The 22669-nt window shown below is 42.0% G+C and overlaps 1 protein-coding gene and 1 long non-coding RNA gene across 2 annotated transcripts in view; both read right to left on the bottom strand.

Annotated features, from left to right (window-relative positions):
• Window positions 1-10795: 10795 nt before the first annotated feature.
• Window positions 10796-22669, bottom strand: part of LOC139996357 (uncharacterized) — a 48937-nt gene continuing 37063 nt past the window's right edge. The window contains exon 3 of the mRNA XM_074112137.1: window positions 10796-12055. Within this exon, the coding sequence (XP_073968238.1) occupies window positions 11791-12055 (265 nt within the window). The 3' untranslated portion in view covers window positions 10796-11790. The remainder of the gene's footprint in view (window positions 12056-22669) is intronic.
• LOC139996602 (uncharacterized) lies at window positions 15948-17478 on the bottom strand. The gene is made up of 3 exons (XR_011802308.1): window positions 17262-17478; window positions 16162-16240; window positions 15948-16038 (listed from the first exon to the last, which is right to left on the bottom strand). It is a non-coding gene; the product is annotated as an uncharacterized lncRNA (long non-coding RNA).

Here is a 22669-nt window from a genome sequence, read left to right as displayed (position 1 = left end):
TCCCTTTGGAATTCTTTGGAAAGTCCCCAATACTTTAATTTTTATAAATTAACCCGATTATAATTGTCCGAGATAATGAGCTTGGGCTCGAGGCGACAACTAGTCGCCGAACGTAGTCGCGATCACGGGATGAACTTTTTTACCTAATAGAGATATAGAGTAATTACTAATTATATAATTATAGCTCTTCTTAAAAAGAAATAGTTGTAGCAACACTCGGCGGTAAACGTTCCAATGGTCCCTGTCCCGTGGCTCGCCACACACAGACTCTATTCTTCGGACACGATGATTACCAGATGTCGATGCATCTCCACAGTACACGTTCAGCTAGCCTAAGGACCAGCTATAAATCTTAGGATTTAGTTAACTAAGGTCCTTCAAACGGACAAACAGTCCTCATCCTGACAGTCTCTAAATCTATCACCTACTACGGGAAGATACGGGAGATCTGCTTTCCTCACGTACGACGCTTCCCGCTAGCAACCTTCTCTCAAGGGCGGCTAGCATCCTTTTCTAACCAACAACATAGAAATTAACCAATTAACAGCAACGTCCATTTCTCTCACCTTCCGAGCGGAGGCTTTCCTCGACGAGTCCAATGATCTCGTGCCCTTAGGCACACCCCATCATAGTTTTCCTCTGCAGCGTCATCGTGACGGAAAGTGATTTCCTTTCTTGCAGTCTCGTTAGTCAGTTATCTAGTGTCTGTACGATCGGTAAATAATCCACGTTTCAATAAAGAGTCAGTCAAGTAATCCTTGTATCGCGAGAAGTAAGTCGAGTCCGACTTAGACTTTGGAGCAAAGTACATCCGTTATCCCGTTGACCGCGGATTCGTTATCGAACCTAAGGTCATTGTCGTTAGTGTCTAATTACCGCGGCCACTCGCCAATCTTGTAACATCCATACTTGTGTTAATAAACGTTACCTCGATTGTGTGACAACGATGAATAATTCCGGTGAAGATTCATTACACGCCCCTAGCCCTAATCTTAACGATAATCCAACATATATATGTTTATATCAATACTTATTTAATTTATTTCAAATATATTTGACGGGTTGCAGCAGCAATCTCTCTCGCTGTTTTATAAATCTGATCTCATCTCAGAATCCACCACAACATAAAAGAGATAAAAACAAATCCTTGAACATGGGATGAGCATATGAAGAAATTCTAACTTTGTATCTAAAATTTTCTATATAATAAAACGTACAGCATGTCTGTGCGTAAAAAAGTGTTTACGATAAATGTTTATGATAAATGTTTCTAATACGTGTTATAGATGACTGACAAATGGGATGCTGTAAGCAGCGTTAAGTTTCACTGTCTTAATGCGCGCCGCATGCCCATGGCGAGACGTTCCCAGCTTCAACAGTAAAACAGCTTCGCCGGGAATATCCTGGAGTTCGACCGCAAAGATACCTGCAAGTTCATTTAGGCTGTAACTTGCAATTCGCGGGGCATGTCAAAAAGTAAGTCTATAAAGCTTAAAAAACTTTTACGATGAGGACATGCTTATTCGTGACGATATACTTAAATAGCAAAAGTTACTATGTTACAAGTTGATGGTGAGATCGATTTTGAGTTATTCCTCATCTGCCTGGTTCAACCACACGGCAAGCCAAATGGAGGCTTTTCGTTCATTCGAATGCTCAGATATTGCACAGAAATAAACAAAAAGTAATATCATTACACACAGGGATAGTATTCATCACAATAGATTAAAATTTTATAGCAACAAATAAAGAAAATAATAAATAACAACATAAAGATAATAAATGGTAATTAAATATTATACTTTGTCTGGTATGCTTGTAAAACGAAGGAAATACAATTCAAAAACCATTCGTTGCATACACAAATATTAGGAATACAATGGGCGGAGTGCGCCCTCCTATTCCGGAACCCGGCAGCGGAACCGCATACCATTCGAGCCCTCGTAGAAGTGTTCGTCGGGGTAATCGAAAATGACCTGGAGACGCCATCGGCAGATCCGAGAAGAGTTTTCTTTTTTGTATAAGCGTTCGAGTTCCGTGGGAACCTCTAGCAGGGAGATAGGGTTTAGGACGCATGACCCCGGACATGAGTTGCTTTAAAGTTATTATCCCATTAATGGGAGACAAGGTTGCTTGTCCGGTCTGTAAGGACATTGGGGGATCTTAACAAACACCATGTAGATACCCTCGTTCAATAGGGATGTTTCAAATGTGAGAGGAGCCTTTCCAAGCTTCGTGGCGCAAGATGCTATATTCCAAAATCTGGCGATTCCACGCGGTGCAGTGAGGGTCGATTCAAGTGTGATGCTTGCCCCATGAATTTCGGGACCCAAAGAAGGCTATCGACGCATGAACGGCATGTGCAAAATATTAACGACAAAAACGGCTGATCAAGTAAGAAGTAAAAGAAAGACTCTAAGAACAGCAAATGAAGAAGGGAGCCTTCAGGAGGGAACCCTAGAAGCAGAGGGCGGGTGCGATCTCGTTGAGCCAGTCATAGCGTCAGCGGGAGTAGAAACATGCGATTCGAATATGGAAATAGTTCACGATTGGCGGCGAAGCCTCGAGAAAGAGATCGAAAATCAAACCGAGGTGCTCCCTTTGTTAAGAAACATTTACACCCGGTTGAACGAAACTTGGGGAAACTAAAAGGAACAGGAAAAATTATCGCAGAAAAAACAACAATAGAAGGGATGGAGCAAAGAGATCCAGATCAAGTAGAAATCAAAGAAAATGGTACTCCTACGCACATTGCCAACTAGTGTGTCTTGTCCTTTACGGGCACATACCTCGGCGTCGACTTTTCGCCATACTGAACCTGAGTCCCCTAGGACCATAGGGGTTGGGGTTACGCCCAACCAGCGCGCAAGGTACCCAGTACCTTGCTACCTGTATTAGTTAGGCCTGCAGGGGCTGTCACTCATTTCAGGTCGAACGGGGCGTTTTCTAAACCCTACCGTTTCTCCAGGACGGATCCGGAGCAGTTGGTAACCGTCGACGAACCGTTCAGGAGTGGCGGGGGGCATCCGCACTCCATAAACGGCCGTCTTGCCAGCATCTTCGCATCGATCACTGCCACCACGAGTCCAAACCCGAACTGGTCGAGCAGAGGGGTCGCTACTCCCTTCGGGCTCACACTCGACCCCCGTGGTACCATCCTAAGTCATTGGTCGGACTATCGTGTGGATGTACGGCCACGTCACTGCTGGCTCGGCGACCTGCTAGCTCTGCTCGGCAGACTCAGATGGGTCTGGCGTAAGCGGGGGCCTGAAAGTACTTTTGTACCCGGGACTTATCCCGACGATCCCACTCTTGGCATTAGGATCGTGAGTGGTATTTTCCAACCACATGGAAGGAAAATAGGACCTCGCTAATACCTAAAACTAATAAAGATGGAAATAAAGTGGAAAATTGGCTATTCTAGGCCGAATTTTCTCATCTATCCTCGATGGTAGGTTAAGAGGGGATATCGCTCAAAACTTAAGGCAAAAAGGCTTAACATCCGAGAGCGGATGTAAAATAAACATCGAATTATTAAACGCAGCATTAGATTACAGCAAGAGAAATAAGGGAGAGGCGCATATTCATAATTGTAGATATGTTCAAGGCCTTTGATACGATACCCCACTCGACGATAAGATCTTGCCTGGCGAGGAAAGGCGTTTCGACCCCTATCATCGAAATGATAGAAGGAATGTATAAAGGGTAGAAAATCATAATAGAAGCAAAAGACGACATAGGAATCGAGGTTGAAAACTTCAGGGGAGTAAAGCGGGGCGACCTTCTGTCACTGCTGCTGTTCAATTTATGTCTGAAGTCGCTGCTGGTTGATATAGAAAAGAGAACTGGTGGCATAAATGTAAACGACGGAAACAAGGTTCCTGTTCTGGTCTTCGCTGACGATATCGTCTGGCTTGGTAAAGACGAGAGGGAGGTACAGTGCCAAATGACGTGCTCAATAAATACCCGAAGAGCCTAGGTATGACTGTATCGGGTGAGAAAAGTCAAGCGTTCCAGGTGGTAGCTAAGAAGGACACCTGGTTCATAAAGGACCCGGAAGTAAAGATGGATAATGCAAAAATATCTGCGATAGACCCAGAAGAGGCCTTCAGGTACTTGGGTACTGGGGCCACGGAAGGACGTCCATCGTGACATAGTAGTGCCAAGATTCTGAGCATGGTGAGAAGAGTAAGGAGGTTTTGACCCCAATTTTTCTTTTTATGTGGTAAATTGTCGGGATATTATTTTGGTCTTGGAGGTAGTTTTTTTCGTCTAGGTATAGGAACGCTTCTGGGGGGATGTAGCCTGTTGTCAGTGTGTTTTTTAATGTGAGTCATTTGGGAATAAGCGGCTGAAGATTGGGCTGTTTTCTTTTATTTTTGCCGCTTGCGCGAAGTGGTTTCTTATTAGTTTTAAGATGTGACAGTCTATGCGGTGAATGTTGGCTAGATCGTAGATTTTTTTGTTTTTTACATATTTTTTGAATCCGCTGTGTTCGGATCTGTAAGTACTCAAGCAAGCTCTGATGCATTTTCTTTCGAATATGCGAATTCTTTCCATTAGGGAGGCTAATATGTTGTACCAGATTGGGCAGCCATGATCGGTCTGATTAGAACTTGGTAGCAAAGTATTTTTACTTTGCTCTTGAGATGTTTGGAGTAGAATAGTCTTTTTGCTTTCCAGAACGCTTTATTGGCCTTGGAGAGTTGGATTTCGATGTATCGTTTGAAGTTTAGTTTGTCGTCTATGTTTATTCCTAGGTATTTTACGCAGTTTTTGTGCGGTATGAGTGCTCCTTCGTTTGCTTTTTCTCTTAGTTGGAAGGCGTTAACCACTACGCTATTGTCACGGTGATCTCGGAATATAGCGGTAGGATAATCATATTTTGCATACCAGTTCGCATACTGTAGCCATCAAAACTATAACTAAGCAGTAACAGGATACCTGTGTGACGGCATCCAGCGATAACTCCTCCTCAGGAACCAAACCCTTGATATAAAAATCCTCCCAAGTTAGCACTCGACGTTCCATTCCTGTTCTCTTCTGTTAATGTAACATTCTATATCGTTACTCTGTCAGTTTATAATAAATTTTGAAATAACTATCATAATTGGAGTACGAATCTCTCACCTTACGTGCGGAACGTGAAATAATCTCGAACCGACGCGACACTGTGAGCCAAAATGGGCCTCCAGGAGGGCATGCACTGTGGCATTTTGTGTTTGAAATTATAGGCACTATTAAAAGGACAAGAAAGCTATCCTTGAAGCCGCAGCAGAAAATCGATCTACCGATCAGCTACGTTTTCCCTTGTTCTATATACAGGGTGTTCCACGCAACTGTAACAGGCTGTATCTCCTAAACGGTTAGGGATATAAGAAGATGTAAATGAAATGTTGAAGTAATTACTTCAAGAAAAACTCTACATCTTTATTTATGTATATCCGTGACCTGGAGACCGCTATTACGCAGAAAATAGAATTTAGCGAAACAAAAATATTCTAAATAAGGAGAGATCCGTATTATTATGCCCTTGAATATAAATTATGTTTTGGGTTTCAAGATCTAGGAACAAAGGAACTAATAAATAGATTTCTATTTATGTTCCTTGTAGCCTTTAGCTAGAACTGTAAGGTTAACTTTTTGTAATGTCCTTTTACTATAAACAATATATGAACGTGCTCCCTATCGATTCTATTGTATTGTAACACTATGAGAGTGAGGGTCTGGATCAGCATAAATTTATACATTATACTTATAATTATACCTTTATTTATTTAAATATATTTTTCTATTACAAATTCATCCACTCGTCCTTCCATCAGTCAACCTCAACATGAAAGTTAAATGTTATCAGGCGGTGCATAATGTGTAACTAATTTTATGCAATTTTATGCTTCGGTGCATCAGAAAAATGCAACCTTTTTTAGAAATGGAAACTTATACTTTTAACAGCACCAATCGATACAGTTCCTTGTACTCTACATAAAAGTACTAACATACTTATGCCTTATAATTATTCATTACGCATAAGATTATCGCTCGAAAAAATAGACGTACGTTAGCCACTTCATAACAAGCGTTCGCAACTGTGAACAGATTCGGGCGGCTATTTGCCGACACTCGTCCGCAAAGCGTTAAACTACTGAACAATGAAACGAGACACAAGTAAAAGATAGTAGTAGACAACAAGTAAAGTAGAACCGCCGCGACAAAACTGTGCACTGTGCGCGAGAAAGTTTGTCAGCGATCGCGTTTACGCCTCTCTGCAACCGGAGCTACTTTGACGGTGTTTTTCGATGAAAAAACTTCCTTTAACACGCTCACGCCATCAATTCTGCTCCGATAATCGTTTGTCGTGCCAACAACGAAATTTATAAAATTGCCTAAATAAGGTTTCAATAGTCGCACGACTATAGGCTCTGATTCGCCGATAATTTCATTTTCGCAGCTTACAGTATTCAATGATCTACTATAAATAATAAGACCCTGTACATATCCAGATTGGGTATCACATAGAATAACAAATTTTATCCCAAATCTATTTCTTTTAGAGGAAATGTATTGTTTTAACGATAATCTCCCTTTATAAAGGAGTAAACCCGCATCAAAGTACAAGTTTTCGAAAAGATAAAATGCCTTCTGATAACTTTGTCCGAACATATCGCAAATTTGTCGTATTTTATACAATTTATCACCATCTGCGATCACATTATTCGTATTAAAATGTAAGATTTTTAGCAAATATACAAATCGATCTCTGTTCATAATTTCTCCAAAATTTTTGCTCTTGAACAATTCATCGTTAAACCAATATTCGCAATGTGACAGTTTTTTATTTCGCGACATTAATAATTTGATGGCGAGAAAGCAATAAATTTCTGGGGGAGAAGTGTGTCGGGAATTTATCGTATTAGCATTCTCATCAACTCTACTCCGATAATCGTTTGTCGACAATGACATTTATACAATTTTCGGAAGAGAACAATTGGAAAAAATCTAAAACTGATGCCGAATAACTAATTGATATTTTTATTCCCGAATGCTCGCAATTAAATTTATGAATATTTGGCTGGAATAATTCGTTAGTCCATGTAATTTTTCTGGTATCTTTCCTGGATTCAGTTCAAGTGTCCTCTTCGGATTCGGACGCGTTGAATGTGATTTTTCGAAATATTTTATTATTATTATTACATCTTCCTCGTACCAAATTTGAATTTATCTGCTCATCTTCCGACAGCTCCGAATAATTCCGATTTATGTTAATACGTCTTTTTCTATTATTTATCATCATTTTATGGGTGGTATAAAATCTGTTCAGAAATAATTAATCTAAATAACGATAAACAAATTTGAGAAACAACAAAACATACTGTAGCGGCACTCGAGAGCAAAGAACATTCCAACGGTTTTGTCGGTACATATTATACTACCGTTGACAGACTGTTTACGAGAGATCGACGAAACATAAGCAAGGTCGCGACGAAGCGTAAGTGTCGACAGGCCTAAGGCGTGGTGTTGGACTCTGAAATAAATTTTATCGACCACATTGAGCTAGTTTGTGCTAGAGCGGATGCTATTGAGCAGCCATCAGAGGGCTCCTGCCGAATGTGAACGGCTCCTCCGACGTCTGTAGCAAGTCGTATTATCAGTTGTATAGGAATCGGTTGTGCTATATTCCTCCTCGGTGTGGGTGGATGCGCTTAGTAAGGCCAAAACAGTGGGCGAGCTCTGTAGGGCTCAGAGAAGTGCCTTGATAAGTACCTCTACGAACTACAGGACAGTTTCGCATGCGGTGCTGTGCGTGTTGACGGGTCCATGCCTATTCATATCAGGACACGGTGGCGTGGGAGAATTTACGAGGTCAGGAAGAAATTAGCTTGACCAGACCTCGAGGATCCTTAAATCCTCCTTTAGGTGTCCTTAAATCAGCTTCAGCTGCATGAAGAGAAAGCGGTGGAGGAGTGGAGAAGGGAATGGTCCAGGTTCAACACAAATACTTGGACGAGGAGGCTGATCGAGGATGCATCCAGCTTTCGGAAGAGGAAGAGAAGCATCGACCATTTCACCATGAAGTTGTGGACTGGGCATGGTATCTTCAACAGGTACAGGGTTATGATCAACAAGAAAACTGTCTTCGATAAATGGTGGCACTGTAATGCGAGCCCGGATGATACCGAGCATGCCTTATTGAGGTGTCCGAGATGGACAGTACAGCGCACCACCCTAGAGAACATGACGAGTGACACCTTTACAGCGGACAACATAATCGCACTGGTCTTGGCCAACGACCATACCTGGGGGCAGTTCTGGAGTTCTTACAGAACAATAATGAAGGCAAGGCAAGCACAAGAAATAGCTAAAGTTCGAGCAGGAAGAAGAGGAAGGTGACCCCCAGGGGCTATCGCGGATTAGAATGTGCCAGTACAATATTAGAAGGAGTTGATGCGTCGATTGTGGTCTCGCCGAAGCAAAGTAACGCTTATTTAGCGTTGCCGGCGAGACCATCCGCTTTACGAAGGATTGGAAAGGAAGGGGTTTTTAATGGGTACGGCTTTACCATCTGTCGAGTCCCACATAACCTGGTGACGCAGGTCATTGGGTATGTGTAATGCATTTTTCCCCTCCTCGCATAAAAAGAAAAGAAAAAGAAAAAGGTTAGGGTTCGGTTATACAATAGGACGGAGCAACTATGTACTCGGAGGGACTCGAAGGGATGGAATACGGTTAGTAGGAGAAGGAGTGAAAGGAGGGGGCCCGATGGGTTACCATACTCCGGTGCTCGTGCAAGTGAAGACGGAGAGAGAGGAAGTGGCAAGGGGATAACGAATACGCGGAGGAGGAAGGAAGCGATCTTAATTAAGGTGTATGACCACCAAGAAGGAGTTGGTGGAAGGTATGAGAAGAGAGTGGGGAATATAGAGGGGTGAAAGTGTCGAGGTCAGAGCGTTGAGGATGGCACCCTGGCGGATGCAGGTTACGGTGGTGGTGTAGGAGGTGTGGCAGTAAGGAGCATGTGATGAAGGATTGTACAAATGCGGTAAGATGTGCGATATGTTGTAGGCACGAGGGTGTAAATGCAAGGCATGTTACAGGCTCATTGGCCTGTCCGATGTTAAGGACAGAGACGAAGTGTATAGGTTTCAGATCCCGCAGACACATGAGGAAGAGGGGCAAGATCTGCGTATAACGGAGGAGGACCTGCGAACGGCAATTGAGAAGTGTGACCCAAGGAGAGCTGCGGGCGTGGAAGGGGCTCCTGGGGAGATCGTTAGGATCATCGCGGAACAACAACTTAGGCGGCTCCTGGACTTGTTTAATAATATAAATAGGTCTGAACGAATTGCGGCGGTGTGGAGGGTGGCGATAGTGATGCTTCTGCAAAAACCAGCAAAGGATCCGCTGTTGTCATCATCGTACAGGCCGATAAGCATTTTGCCGGAGTTAAGCAAGGTCTGGGAAAATACGTTCAAGTCAGCCATTAAGAAGGAATTGGATATGGATTCCAATTGGGTTTCACAAGAGAAAAGGTACCATCGGTGCCATATCGCAGGTCTGCAAGTTTGCCGATACTTGCAGAAAGAAGGGCCTAGTCTGCGTTATGATGTACATCGGTGATAATGCGTTTAATACCTTGCGGTGGTTAGTTATGTTTGAAAGAGGCGAGGCGTAGGAGTCTCTCTTACAAATTTACGACGGTTCTCGAGAACTAGTCGTAGTTTTCAACAACCCGTGTGATCCGATCATAAGAAAAATCTTTTCTCGAGTTCCTCAGGGCACAGTGGTGGGCCCGTTACTGCGGAATTAATTTTCTTGATATTGCCGTCTATCAAAATTTCATAATAAGGTATTTTAACTTTTTCAATGGTGTAGGATCCTAACCATTCTATGTCTAATTTATGTTCTCTATGATCGTTATGTATTAAAACTCTATCAGACAAACTCAGGAGATTTTACTGGAACGGATAAGAGGGAGAAATGATAACCCTACTGTGAGGAAAATTCAGTGAAGAGTAGTACGGGAGTTTTATCGTAATATGGTGTGATTACGTCTCGAGTCTCACCAAAGTAATACTTATCTTTGCTGTTCCGACGAGATTTTGTGCTAACATGTACAGTAGACAGAGGAAGGGTTTTTAGTGGGTATGACGACACCATCTGCCGAGTCCCGGTGACACGGGTCACTGGGTACGCGTAACGCATTTTCTCCTCCTCGCGAAAAAGAAGGTTGGAGATAGGTTGGGATCAGTGGTCCGACCTAAAATAAAATAAAATAAATAAAATAAAAATAACAAATCGACAGTTTTTGAAAAGAAATTGCAGTTAAAGTAAAGTAAAATTATGGTAAGGTTAATGGGAACACAATAAATTGATCACAATGTAGAAATTAGAAAATAAACTGGTTACTTACTTTAATAGATTAGCTTGCCAAAATTATGGAGAACTAGAAATTTAGGTGTAGATAATCATTGGTTAATTCGTCCTAAATAGAAAATAAAACGAATTAAATTAACTGTGGTATATGGGTAGATAGGCTATATTGCTACAAATTACAAATATATAGGAAGGTACATTAAGATTAATGTTATGAAATAATAAATTTGGTATAACAGTTATGTATAGAACAAAGGAGATAAACCGAATAAATAAAAATAGGATAAACTGAATAAAAATAGAATGACTCATCGGTTATAATCTGTGTATTTCGTATTAAAAACGGAACACAGCAATAGAAATATAAAAAAGAGAAATATTGATGAGCGGAGCAACAATGGCTCATAGGCATTCTATGTCAAGCGGAAAATATAAAAAATAAAATATATTAGATGTTATATTTAATAAATGTTAAAATTTATAATAATATTTATTATAAAAATAAGTTGTTGTCGTTGTAGGTGTTATGTAAATAATAAACGGTAATAGTTAAATAGAGATATATAAGTAGATCTAGAGAATTGGGAATAAAAAGAAATGGTTATTTATCTTAGCAGGCTTATTTTGTCAAGAGGAAAGAGGATGAATCGTTAGTATTGATGGGGCTTGCTACGCCGTCCCAAAAAGTTAGTATAATTGTTATGTATAACATTAGTATGATTTTAAAGTTTGTAATGAAGAGTGAATTAGTTATATATAAACATTGACTCACCTTGCCAGGGTGAATAAACATGATTAGTTAATTATTGAAAGGGCTGCGGTGCCGTTCCTAAAATTAATTAAATTAATTAATTAATTAATATAAATTGAATTTAATTAACGGTTGCACATGGACGTATAGTCTTTACTAATTAAAGCACAAGTAATAAGTCGAATAACTAATATTAATGTTTAAGTTGTTGATAAACTTGTAAAATTGTTAATAATAGTACGATCTCATGACAGATACCTTATTGTTGCTGGAGCCTTGACAAGGTTGAAGAGTACGGTTCTGTTCAAGTAGCGGTTCTGTTCATTCTTGTCTCAAGGTAATAAATTAAGTGGATTTAATAATCCTTCTGGCGGAGGTTATAGAAAATTGAGAAGGTTTACACGTAATAATACTTGTGGAGTCGTGCAGCACTGCTAAGATCCAATGAATTGCGACTCGTGTAAGCCAGTAACGGTAAGCAATTATTAGTGAATGCACTTGCTTGATTAATACACATGCAGGATTTACAGTGATGCATTAAAACATGGGCAATGAATGTGTAGCCAACAAACACTGTACGAGTTTTGTAGGTACGCGAGCGATGGTAGAGTAAATGAATAATTGCTAGTGATCTAAATCTGATGACACTTGTGTAATTTGAATAATCATTTTACGATACCACCTATAACGCACTTGTTCGGCCCGAATAAAAGCGATGCATACGGTGACTGGCTCTCAGCGCCATGTTTTGATAAGTGGCCTGTACTCCAGAGCTTGAATTCGATATCGCTACGCCTGGGCTGTACGAGAGTGCCGTGTACGATACTGGGCAGTTTGCGACATATTGGGATGATGGCTTCCTCCATAAATCTCGTTGCAGTTGGCTGAGATAGAGTAGGCTCGTAGTGAGTTCCGCCGTTGAGCCAAATGCTGCTGAGATGAAATAAAACTTATTAATAAATTGCGACATGTCGGTGGATAACACTATTTTATTATGTTTATCTTATGTTACTTTTATATTTTTTATTCTGTTCTATGCTAGCCGTTTATTTTTACTCTAGTCGCAGTTTTGTTTAACCGATTAAAAATGATACATCTGAACAACATAACAGTAGTTAATATTGACTTTGAGAACATAACTGTATGTGACTGTAAAAAGTACATAGTATAATAAAGATTATTGTTACACATGATGGTGCAAAAGTACACTAGCACTGACTTTGTATGGTTTCGGCACGGTTGATAGCAGCTTGAATGGCATCTGAACTCCGGTTGAATTTTGAGGATTTTGGATGTGGATGGTAGGATGTGGTAGCACTCACTTGGCACTGCAGAATTTCGTATCATGGGAGCCAACGGTGGGTCGATGTGAAGAGACGCGCACGGGTCTATCTGGCGGTCGCCATTTTGTTATGGAAGCCCCTTCCTTAGGGCAGGGGTATAGAGTTGATATCAGACTGTGTGCCGATGCACGAATGAGTGCTGCTACCTGCAGGTATAAATTATCGACACGAAACAGTAGATAGGTATACGGGATGTGGCGGGCCATCTGGTGGCTAAAGCTAATCAGGATGGCTTGGTAATCGAGCACCGAGTGACACTTATGGAGGAGGACTCGTACTACTATGAATCAAAAACCATATGAGAGGTTGCATAGTTAATTGTAACTAATGTTATTTATTTATTCGTGTTAGTTGCCTACCTCTCTTTTTAGTTATTAGTAATGTGCTAAGCGTATAAAGTTGTTTATGAATGATTTGGTGATAATATCATATTAACGTCAGTTATCTTCCGAATACTGTCTGAGTTATCATGATATTCAGGGGTAATTGGAACGCATGCTTGCCATGTGTTGCGCCAAATGCGATGGTCCGTGCGAGGTCCCTCACGGTCTGGCCGCTAAGACCTACACATTGTTACAATGACCTGCAATAAACCTAACGAAAAACCATAAACCGAATCTTTTTAGCTTCATCTCGGTTTATCGACTCGCGACGGGTCTACGACAGTTCATCAAATCTTCTTGCAGTCAGCTACTGAACTCAACTAGTTATCACTAAAATTTACGCGACACCAGCGAGGTCGAAATCAAATCCCTGAGGCCGCGCCGTGGGCCAAGCAAATTGCGATCGCAATGGTATCTGTATCTTATCTCTCCGGTAAGGAGGGACATGCGAAGGTAAGAACAGGCCTTACCATAGCCACGATGCGGGTCCAGTACGAAGGGTAGTGAGATACTTCAGGTGCCACGAGATTGAGCACACGTCTAACAGGTGCACGTTGATCAGCCCGGGCAAGGAGCGATGCCGCAAATGCGACGAGAGCGACCACACGATCGCAAATTGCGGCAATAAACCATGTTGTGGGATGTGTAGTAAAGGGTCCGAGACATGGACTAGGCACGTTACAGCGTCGTTAGCGTACCCCACGTACAGGAAGCTGCTTAGAAAAGGGACCGCCAGAGGGTACTCTGAAAATACTACAGATCAACCTCGATAGGAGCAAACTTGCACAGAATCTGATGCAGCAGTTTGTCTGGGAGCGTCGGGCCGATGTTGTGATCATTTGTCAACCTAATCGGCAGCTCCCCTTCTGGTATAATGACACAAAGGGGGATACGTCCATTTGGGCCACAAGGTTCAATGGCCTTCACCCCAGCGAGGATACGTTGGCTGAGGAGGAGGGATATGTCGGAATAAAAATAGGGCAAGCGTTCTGCGTGAGTGGATACTGTTCACCCAACATTAGTTTGTGCAACTTTGGTGAATACGCTGAGAGAGACGCGACGTATTCATTGGGGATGCTATAGGAAGACATAAGAGAGTCATCATCTCCGGCGACTGTAAGGCCAAGTCAACGGCCTAGCGTAGTACCACGATGGACAAAAGCGTAGGATGTTGTCGGAGGTTCTGGATAGGAACCATCTTGCTCCTATCGGGGTTGGAAAGTGTTTCACATTCCAGAAGGGTACCAGGAGGAACTTTCTGAATATTATGTGCGTCAGCGGCGGCCTCATTAAAAGACGTAAACGCACCGTGGTCCCGGGGGATTACAGCGTCTCGGACCACAGGTACGTTTTACATGATTTTAAGGGATTGGCTACGCCTAGGAGTAGGAGACATTTTAGCTATTGGACGAACGACATCGTGCCCAAGAGGTTTTTAGCAAATTTCGACGTTATGAATTGGGAACTCGGGCAAGCGTAATAGAAAGTCAGGAGAATATCTTGCAGAGTATTATTGAGGAAACCTGCGAGGTATCGCTCGAGAAAGTCTTCCCGTTTAGGGGAAGCAGGACCCCGATCTATTGGTGTAATAAAGAGATCGTGCAGCTCCGAGAGGAAATCTTCACAAATGGAAGTTACGCACAAAGAAAGAGACAAAGAAAAGAGATAAACGCCAAACAATTGTGAACAGGATATAGGAAAAGCAGGAAAGGGCTTAGATTAGCTATCTTCAGGAGTACGGGGCTGGCCTGGAAGAAGTTTACGGCCACCCTCGACCGGGATGCAGGGGGCAAGCAGTACAAGAGGATTACAGGCAGGCTTAGTATCAAAATTGACGTGCTCTTCCTGACGAGGCCGACGAGAAGTAATGACGCTAGGTCTAGAAATCTGAACGACGGTGGTGATGCGGATGACGATGGCTGCAGGATTATGGTGGAAGACCTGCGGGACACCGGCAAGAAGATTAATTCGAAGAAGGCGGTCTGTGTAGATGGTATACCAGAGTATTGGTAGAAGAACGAACGGAGGAAGTTGAACCGAGGGCATTGAACGCGGTGAACGCTGAAAGCAAGATTCCGGCAAAATGGAAGGAGGTGAAGGTGGTCATCGTTGCCAAACAGGGTAGAGACCTAGCACTAACATTATCATTCCGGCCGATCAGCGTATTCCCAGCACCGAGTAAAGTCTGGGAGCACGCGTTTAAGGGTCTGATTGAGGAAAGTCTGGAGCTAGACTCATTTCACGAAGACCAATATGGGTTCAGAAGGAAGAGGAGTACTATGGACGCCCTGCACCTGCCTTGCCGATTGGGCCAAAAAAAGGAACAGGATAACTGTTGATAGCAGTCGATGTAAAAAACGCGTTTAATACCATAATTTGGAGCGTCATCTTGAGGGAAGTGGATGTTAGAGGGATACCCAAGAAACTGTTGACGCTCCTCGAAAATTATTTCGGGGACAGAAGGATTATAGTCAGAACGACGGGAGGAACAGTTATGAGGAACGTGTACGCGGATGTTCCTCGGGGATCAATACTGGAGCCGCTGCTTCGGAACATGGTGTACGAGGGCTATTAATGGAGTTAAAAGCTATTCCCCACCTAAACGCGGTAGCATTTGTCGACGATCTAGCGGTCATACTTGGCGTGGTTAAGCAGGAAGAGGCGACTATGAAATTATCCGATGCGATGGGCGTGATTTTGTGGTGGTGTGCCGATTGTGGATTATGGATTGCTCGTGAGAAGACTGAGGTGACATTCTTGACGGGCAAACGGATTCCCAAGGAAATCGAGATGAACGTCGAGGGATACCTCCTGACGACGAAACAGGACGTGAGATACCTTGGGGTCCAAGGTATTGGATTGCAGAAGAAGGTTCGCAGCACACTTGGGAAAGGTGTGCGGGAAGGCCGACGCCCTTATAGGAGCCTTTAGATATTTGCTCTTCGATATCAACGGGCCCACCGGCTCCGTTAGAAGACTCTATTATGGATGTAGGTCGTAAGACAAAAGGATAGTGTAGATAAATAGAGTCAAGGGGTATTTTAAAAACAAATAATTTATTTAATATTATTCATAAAATATGCATACAGGCTGAATATTTGTACAATAGTGGCAATAGTTAGTGCGAAATTAAATAATGGTAGATTCTAGTTTAGTAAATGTCCTGGTTGGGAACGGTGGTCCGGACCTAAAATAAAATAGAGACAATACTCGATATTATTTGAAAGGAAGCTGTAGTTATGGTATAGTAAAATTATGTTGACAATGTTTAAACGCAAGGTAGAAATTAGATAATAAATTTGTTGCATACTTGAATAGATTTGCTTGCCAATTTTAGGGAGAACCGGTAATCTAGGTGTAGATAAGTCACTGGATATGTCGCCCTATAACTGGGAATTTAACGTATTAAATTAACTATGGTATCGGTAGCAAGTATTTATCGCTACAATTATAAGTATATAAGAAGTTAATTAAATAATAAATTAGGCATAGCGTTTGCTACGTAGTTGAGACAGGAGGTAAAGTCGTGAACAAAGGAGGTATAAATAATAATAGGATAAGCTGAATAGAAACAGAATGACTCGCCGATTATTTGGTGTATTTCGTATTATACATTGAAAATAGCAAAAGAAATATTGATGAACTGAGCAACTATGACTTATTAGCAAGCAATGTCAAGCGGAAAATACAATGTTTGAACGAGCTGCTATGCCGAGCCAAAAAAAATTAAATAATATAATTGAATTTAATAAATGATCGCGCGTTGACGAGTAGTATTTATTAGATAGATGGTTAGAAATAGTCGAATAATTAAAATTAAGATTTAAATAACAAACGAAGTAGTATTTGGTCAAGAAAACACGAAATAAGAATATGGTAGACATGGTACAGATTGCTCGAGCCTTGTAAGGATGAATTATACGGTTCTGTTTATTTATTGGACGGGTATTCTGCTTCTATAGAAGTAATTAATTAGATGTTTATAACTAGGTTGACGGATGTGATAGTAAATGGAGTGGGTGAACACTTTATACGCTTAAGGAGTTGTATAGCACGGTTATGACCTAACGAACAGCGGTCCGTGTAACCATGAACTGCGAGGGGGATGCACTCGCAGAATCACTTATAGGATGTATTTAGATGCGGAAACACGTGGCTGACTAAGGTGTAATTAATAAATCACTGCACGAGTTTTTGGATAGACACGTACGTTGGTAGAATGAATGAGGAAACCCTAGCGACCTTATTATGGGAATCACTTGCGTAATTTTGCACGGTCACTTCGCGAATACGTTATATACGATTAGCGTATATATAAGCGACGCATACGGTGACTAGCAGTTGGTGCCATATACACATACACAATCCAAATCCACAATCTGATAATGAATCTTTAGACTTTGACCTTACCTTTGCACACGGCCCAACACCAAACTTTCCCTATCACGTAGGGCAGGATCCTCTCCTTGCCCCTAAATTCCAACAAACTCAAATATATAAAACTGCGAGCATTGGACCACGAGACCAGTCTTGGGCACAGTTTTGGCTCCTGTTCGAACAATTATTTTAATACGTTGTAACTTCACTACTTCATAACATTGTAATATTGTACTTAAAAGGACAGGTACTAAAATGGATAGTCAAGTTAAGCTATTGCTCAGCTCTTCCTTCATTTCCACATCACGAATTTTACGTGACGTTGTGAACGTGGCCCGCTCTGCAGTGCCCGATATCGAGATCGCTGCGCGTCGCTACGCATGCATAAGTATTCGAAGAAGAAGAGCTGTTAATTGATAATACGGACTGTTTTTTTTTATATAAGTTATTCCTCGCGCACTATATATTAGAAACGATGGTTGAGCAATCCAATAAATATGCTGTACAATGCATGAAGAGCTCTGCATCTAACAGCAGAAAACATCACCTGGCCTGGAAACCTGTTACAAAAGACGAATTGAACACTTTTATCGGTATCCTGCTTTTCATAGGTGTTTTTTTCATGGCTTTTCGCCAATATAGCGGCATAAGTATGGAATAAAACTTTATAGACTGTGCCTATAAAGGTTACACCTATAACATTCATATTTATACTGGAAAAAATGCAACCAGAATACACATGCGTATGATTTAGTAATGATATTGATTAATGAATAGATTGATTAATGAAGACCGCATACTATTTACCGATAGCTTTTATACTAATGTCCCTTTGGCCGAGGAACTTCTGCAAAAAAGAACATTTATTTGTGGCATCATAAAAATAAATAAAAAATTTCTACCGCCGCAGGCAAGACAAAAACAGTAACGGGATGGTTTATGAATTTTCAAAATCGGAACGACATTAAATTTTTAAAATGAACTAACAAAATGTCAGTATGTATGCTAGCTACTTCAAAAAGTCACAGGTGTGTTATTGTTCAGGGGAGAAATAGTAAATTAAAGCCAGACACTGTTTCATTTATAATGATGCTAAAACGGGGACTGATCTATCCGATCAGATCTTATTCTATTATAGTTGTTTGCGCAGAACCATAATATGGTATAGAAAAATTGTACTAGAATTAATATGCGTGACTTGCCTCGTAAATGCGTGGTATGTACATGAAATTGGGGTTACTAAAAGTATTATAACCTTAAATTTTCGCGAAGAAATTATTGATCATCTTTTAATGGCAGTGAAGAAAACCCACAGGGAAGAAATGTCACATGAAAATGAGGTACTGCCCAAAAAACATTCACATTTTCTGCAGTCGTACCAAGGGCCAGCGAGTAAAACAAGACAACAGTGTAAAAAATGTTATAAGCGTATTTCTAGAATAAAAGATAGAGTATGCCGCGAATGAAGCCTAAAAATTAACAACACATTGTGATCGTTGTAGGGGCCAACCGGCAGTCCATCTAACGTTTTACAAAAATTACATAAAAAAAAGTAAATAATTATGTTAAGTTTATAATATTGAATTGTTATGTTTTTACTATCGAATTCCTGTTTATAATGTTAAGATACAATAACATAAACCTATTTTGTACTACCCATTTTATGAAATACGCGTGACCCATCCCGATACGCGTCGCCCCATGGGACAGACACGCGTGACCCACCGGTGGTGCACACCGGGGTCAACGTGTTACTGAGACGACAGCAGTGAGGAGGATCAGAGCCGGGCGTGTGTTGATCGAGCTCGCCAGTAAAGTAATGGCGGCCGAGGTCGCTTACAACCTTAAGATAGTAACGTGGCAGGGTACGAAGATAGTTGAGAGTCGCGATTGGAACGCGTTGGAAAGCGGATATGTTGACGGGTTGCTCCCGCTAGAAGTGTGGTTGGAGAAGATTGAAGAGGTATGAGTGTAGGAGTCTCCGCGGAATTGTAAGAAGTTTCCTAGAATTAACAGTGTGAGGAATGCAAGAATTCATTGCGACAAAGTGCGAAGGGTGTGAAGTGGGACGAAGAGTTGGGAGAAAGGTGTTACGTCGCGTGAGATGGTCCCTGCGATATCCTTCATGTTCAGGCCGCCGAGGCCTACCCATCGTCGCACTGACGCGCAATAAACCCAAGAAATCACCATAAACCAAATCTGTTAGCTATTAAGCTCTATTCACATAAACATCTTCGGTTTATGGATGGTCCTTAAAAAAGTCCTTAGGTTTATTGCACGCTCTTACTAATTACGGAGAAAGCGGAGGTTTGCCCAGCGAAATAGCGGGTTTTCCCCAGGAACAAGGACGCACATGGCCACATCTGCAGGAGACTTTCTCCTCATGACTATTTATTAACATTAGCTATAACCAATAGGAATCGCGGACCCTCACTTTCCGGCCGAAATACGTGGACAACGAATTTGCGTACTTAGTCCAGAAGGGCACACCCTCACCGAGTTTTCCTCCATAATGGCATTGGAGCGGACAGTCAGTCAAGTTCTCGGTACACAACACATCAAATCTATCAACCTTCGGGTCAATCAACTACTGTACTTTCCGACACGACGAAGTCAAACGACACAATTCCTGTCTACGCAACAAGTATTGTAAGCTGGTGTAAATATATATATTATATAACTGTAGACTACAGTTGTATTCAAAAACAAACACCCCTATTATCCCACAAGAAATAAGGGGATCGCCCTGCTCGTGGTGTCGATTCATATAATCGTAACGGGAATTTACGACTCCCGTTGACGCGCTTCAACGCGATCGCGTCTCCCCGCCACTGGACGAAAACACAAAAGGAGTGAGTTGAATATTGGGTGAACGTTGGGGTGTGTGTTGCAAGGGACTCGATGTGGCTCAGGCTCGAGGGTCGTAGCTGCAATAAGTGAAGCGATGGTGAAGGAGTTAATTGAGAAGAGGACTAACAAGATGCTGAGAGCGTTAAACGCGGTAAATGCCAGTGGAAGGATACCTGCGATATGGAAAGTGGCGAGGGTGGTACTTATCCCAAAACCGGGTAGGGACACCGCTCTACTATCGTCGTACCGACCGATCAGTGTGTTGCCAGTACTCAGTAAAGTCTGGGAACACACTTTCAAGAATCTGATTGAGGAAAGGCTGGGGTTCGACCCTTTCCGTATAAATCAGTTTGGATTTCGCAGGAGGAAGAGTACGGTGGACGCGCTGCGCCGGGTAGTTGAATTGGCGGACACCTCAAAAAAAAAAAAAAAAAGAAAAAACGGATATGTGTGCTCGCAGTGGTGGACATCAAGAACGCGTTCAATACTCTTACTGGAATAAGATTCTGCTGGAGGCTGAAGCGAGAGGGACGCTCCGGAAACTTTTATTTCTTCCAGGCAGTTACCTAGAAGACAGGAAGATTATAGTCCGTAACAGCGGAGGGACGGTGAAGAGGAAAGTTTCCGCGGGAGACCCACAGGATTCCATACTAGGTCCCCTGTTATGGATTCTTGTTTACGACGGCGTTCTGCTGGAGCTTCAGGATATTCCTCGCTTGAATGTGCCGACGACGTGGCACTGATACTTCACGTGGCCAGCCAGGAGGAGATCGGGGTAAGCTTGGGCAGGGCAATGAATGTGATGACGAGGTGGTGTGCCGAGAATGGACTAGTCACAGCACGCGAAAAAAACGAAAGTAATTCTGCTCACCGGGAAACGTATTCCCAAGGTCATGGATATCTGGATTGAGGGCCCTCCAGTAAGAACTAAGAAAAAGATCAGTTACCTTGGGGTACAGTTGAATAACGGCAGGAGGTTTGTGGTTCTCTTTGAGAAAGTTTGTGGTAAGACCAATGCACTTATGGGGGCGCTGAGGGCGTTCCTATCTAATGTTAACGGTGCCACTAGTTCCGTCAGGAAGCATTACTATGAAGTATGGGAGTCAGTGGCGCTTCATGCGTTCCCCGTATGGGCCAAACCGCTGTTGACCAAGAGTAAAAAACATCTTGAAGAGGACACAAAGGGCCGCATTTATAAGATCGTCTACAGCCTACAGAACTGTGTCACATGCAGCGCTGTGGGTACTGACGGGCACAATGACAATTTATTAGAAAGCGGCGCTTCGGGTAGAGATCAACAAACTAAAAATGTATCAACGAGAACATGGTGAGATCCGATCTGGAGCAGGAATTGCTGAAAATTTTGTGGGAAGGATGAAGGCATTGGAAGAACGTATAGGCAACAGGTGGAGAAAGACATGTGAGCAGCAAAGTTTTAAGTATTTATCCTGCCTCGGATCATTTATACGTTTTACACGAATTTAAGACTAGGTTTGCATCGGCAAATCGAAATATTTTAAATAATCGACAAGGGAACTCGAACCTGATGTTTTCATAGAGAAATTGGACGAAATGTTGACGGATGAGGTTATAAATAATATTGACGTAGCCAACAGGGCGGAAAGAATACTGAGGTGCATAGAAAACACACGTGAGGAAAAATCGAAAAAAAGCAAATAGCACGGTGAAGAATAAATGCAGAAAATATTGATGGAACAACGGAATTAACGAGCTAAGGGAAACAGTGGTCGAAGCGAGGAGGAAGGCGACGACAGCGAAGAGAAAAGCGAATAGAGCAATAGATGTTCTAATAAAGGAATCCAAGGAAATGAGGAGGAAGTTGAAATACGAAATTGCCAAGGGCAAAAAGAGAACGTGGGTGAAATTTTGTGAGATCTTAGAGAGAGATCCCTGGGGAAGTATGGTTGAAGCAAGATGTAGGAATAAATTTCCGCCAAATGACATGCCGTTTAGTAAGGTAAGGACAATCATAAATGAGCTACTTATAACAAGACGCGGACCGCTACTGCAAGATGTTGTAGTAAGGGACACGACCGATAATAAGGAACACGATTTAATAATAGAGAAGGACGATGTGAAAGAAATCGCAGAGAAAATTAACTTTAAGAAGGTGGTAGAGATTGACGGAGTAACATCATTAAGTTAATTGTAGGTCACAACTTCAAAGAGATGGAAATTGATCAAGTTGATTTTACTACTAAAGCCGGGTAAAGATCTGAAATTACCCAATACATATAGACCCATCAGCATACTACCAGCATTAAGCAAAGTATGGGAAAAGTGCTTAAAACTGCTGATGGAGAGATGCATGAGTATGGATCCGTTCCATAGAAAGCAATATGGCTTTCAGTGGGAACGCAGTACGGCGAATGCAACAACTCAAGTTGCGAATAATGCTGACAATTATAAGAAGAAAGGGCGAATTTAATTGCTGGTAACGCTCGATATAAAGTACGTTTGTAATACTCTCAGCTGGGGGAGCATAAGAAAAGGAATGATAAGAAGAACGTTGTCAGCCTTCCCCCCCGTAAGCGGCTCTGCCGGGGGTGACATCCTTTCCGCAAGGAATT

The sequence above is a fragment of the Bombus fervidus genome, chromosome 18 (genome assembly GCF_041682495.2).
Source record: "Bombus fervidus isolate BK054 chromosome 18, iyBomFerv1, whole genome shotgun sequence".
Lineage (NCBI taxonomy): Eukaryota > Metazoa > Arthropoda > Insecta > Hymenoptera > Apidae > Bombus > Bombus fervidus.
The sequence above is the reverse complement of the archived record's forward strand: the minus strand, read 5'-3'. Positions and strand labels throughout refer to the sequence as shown.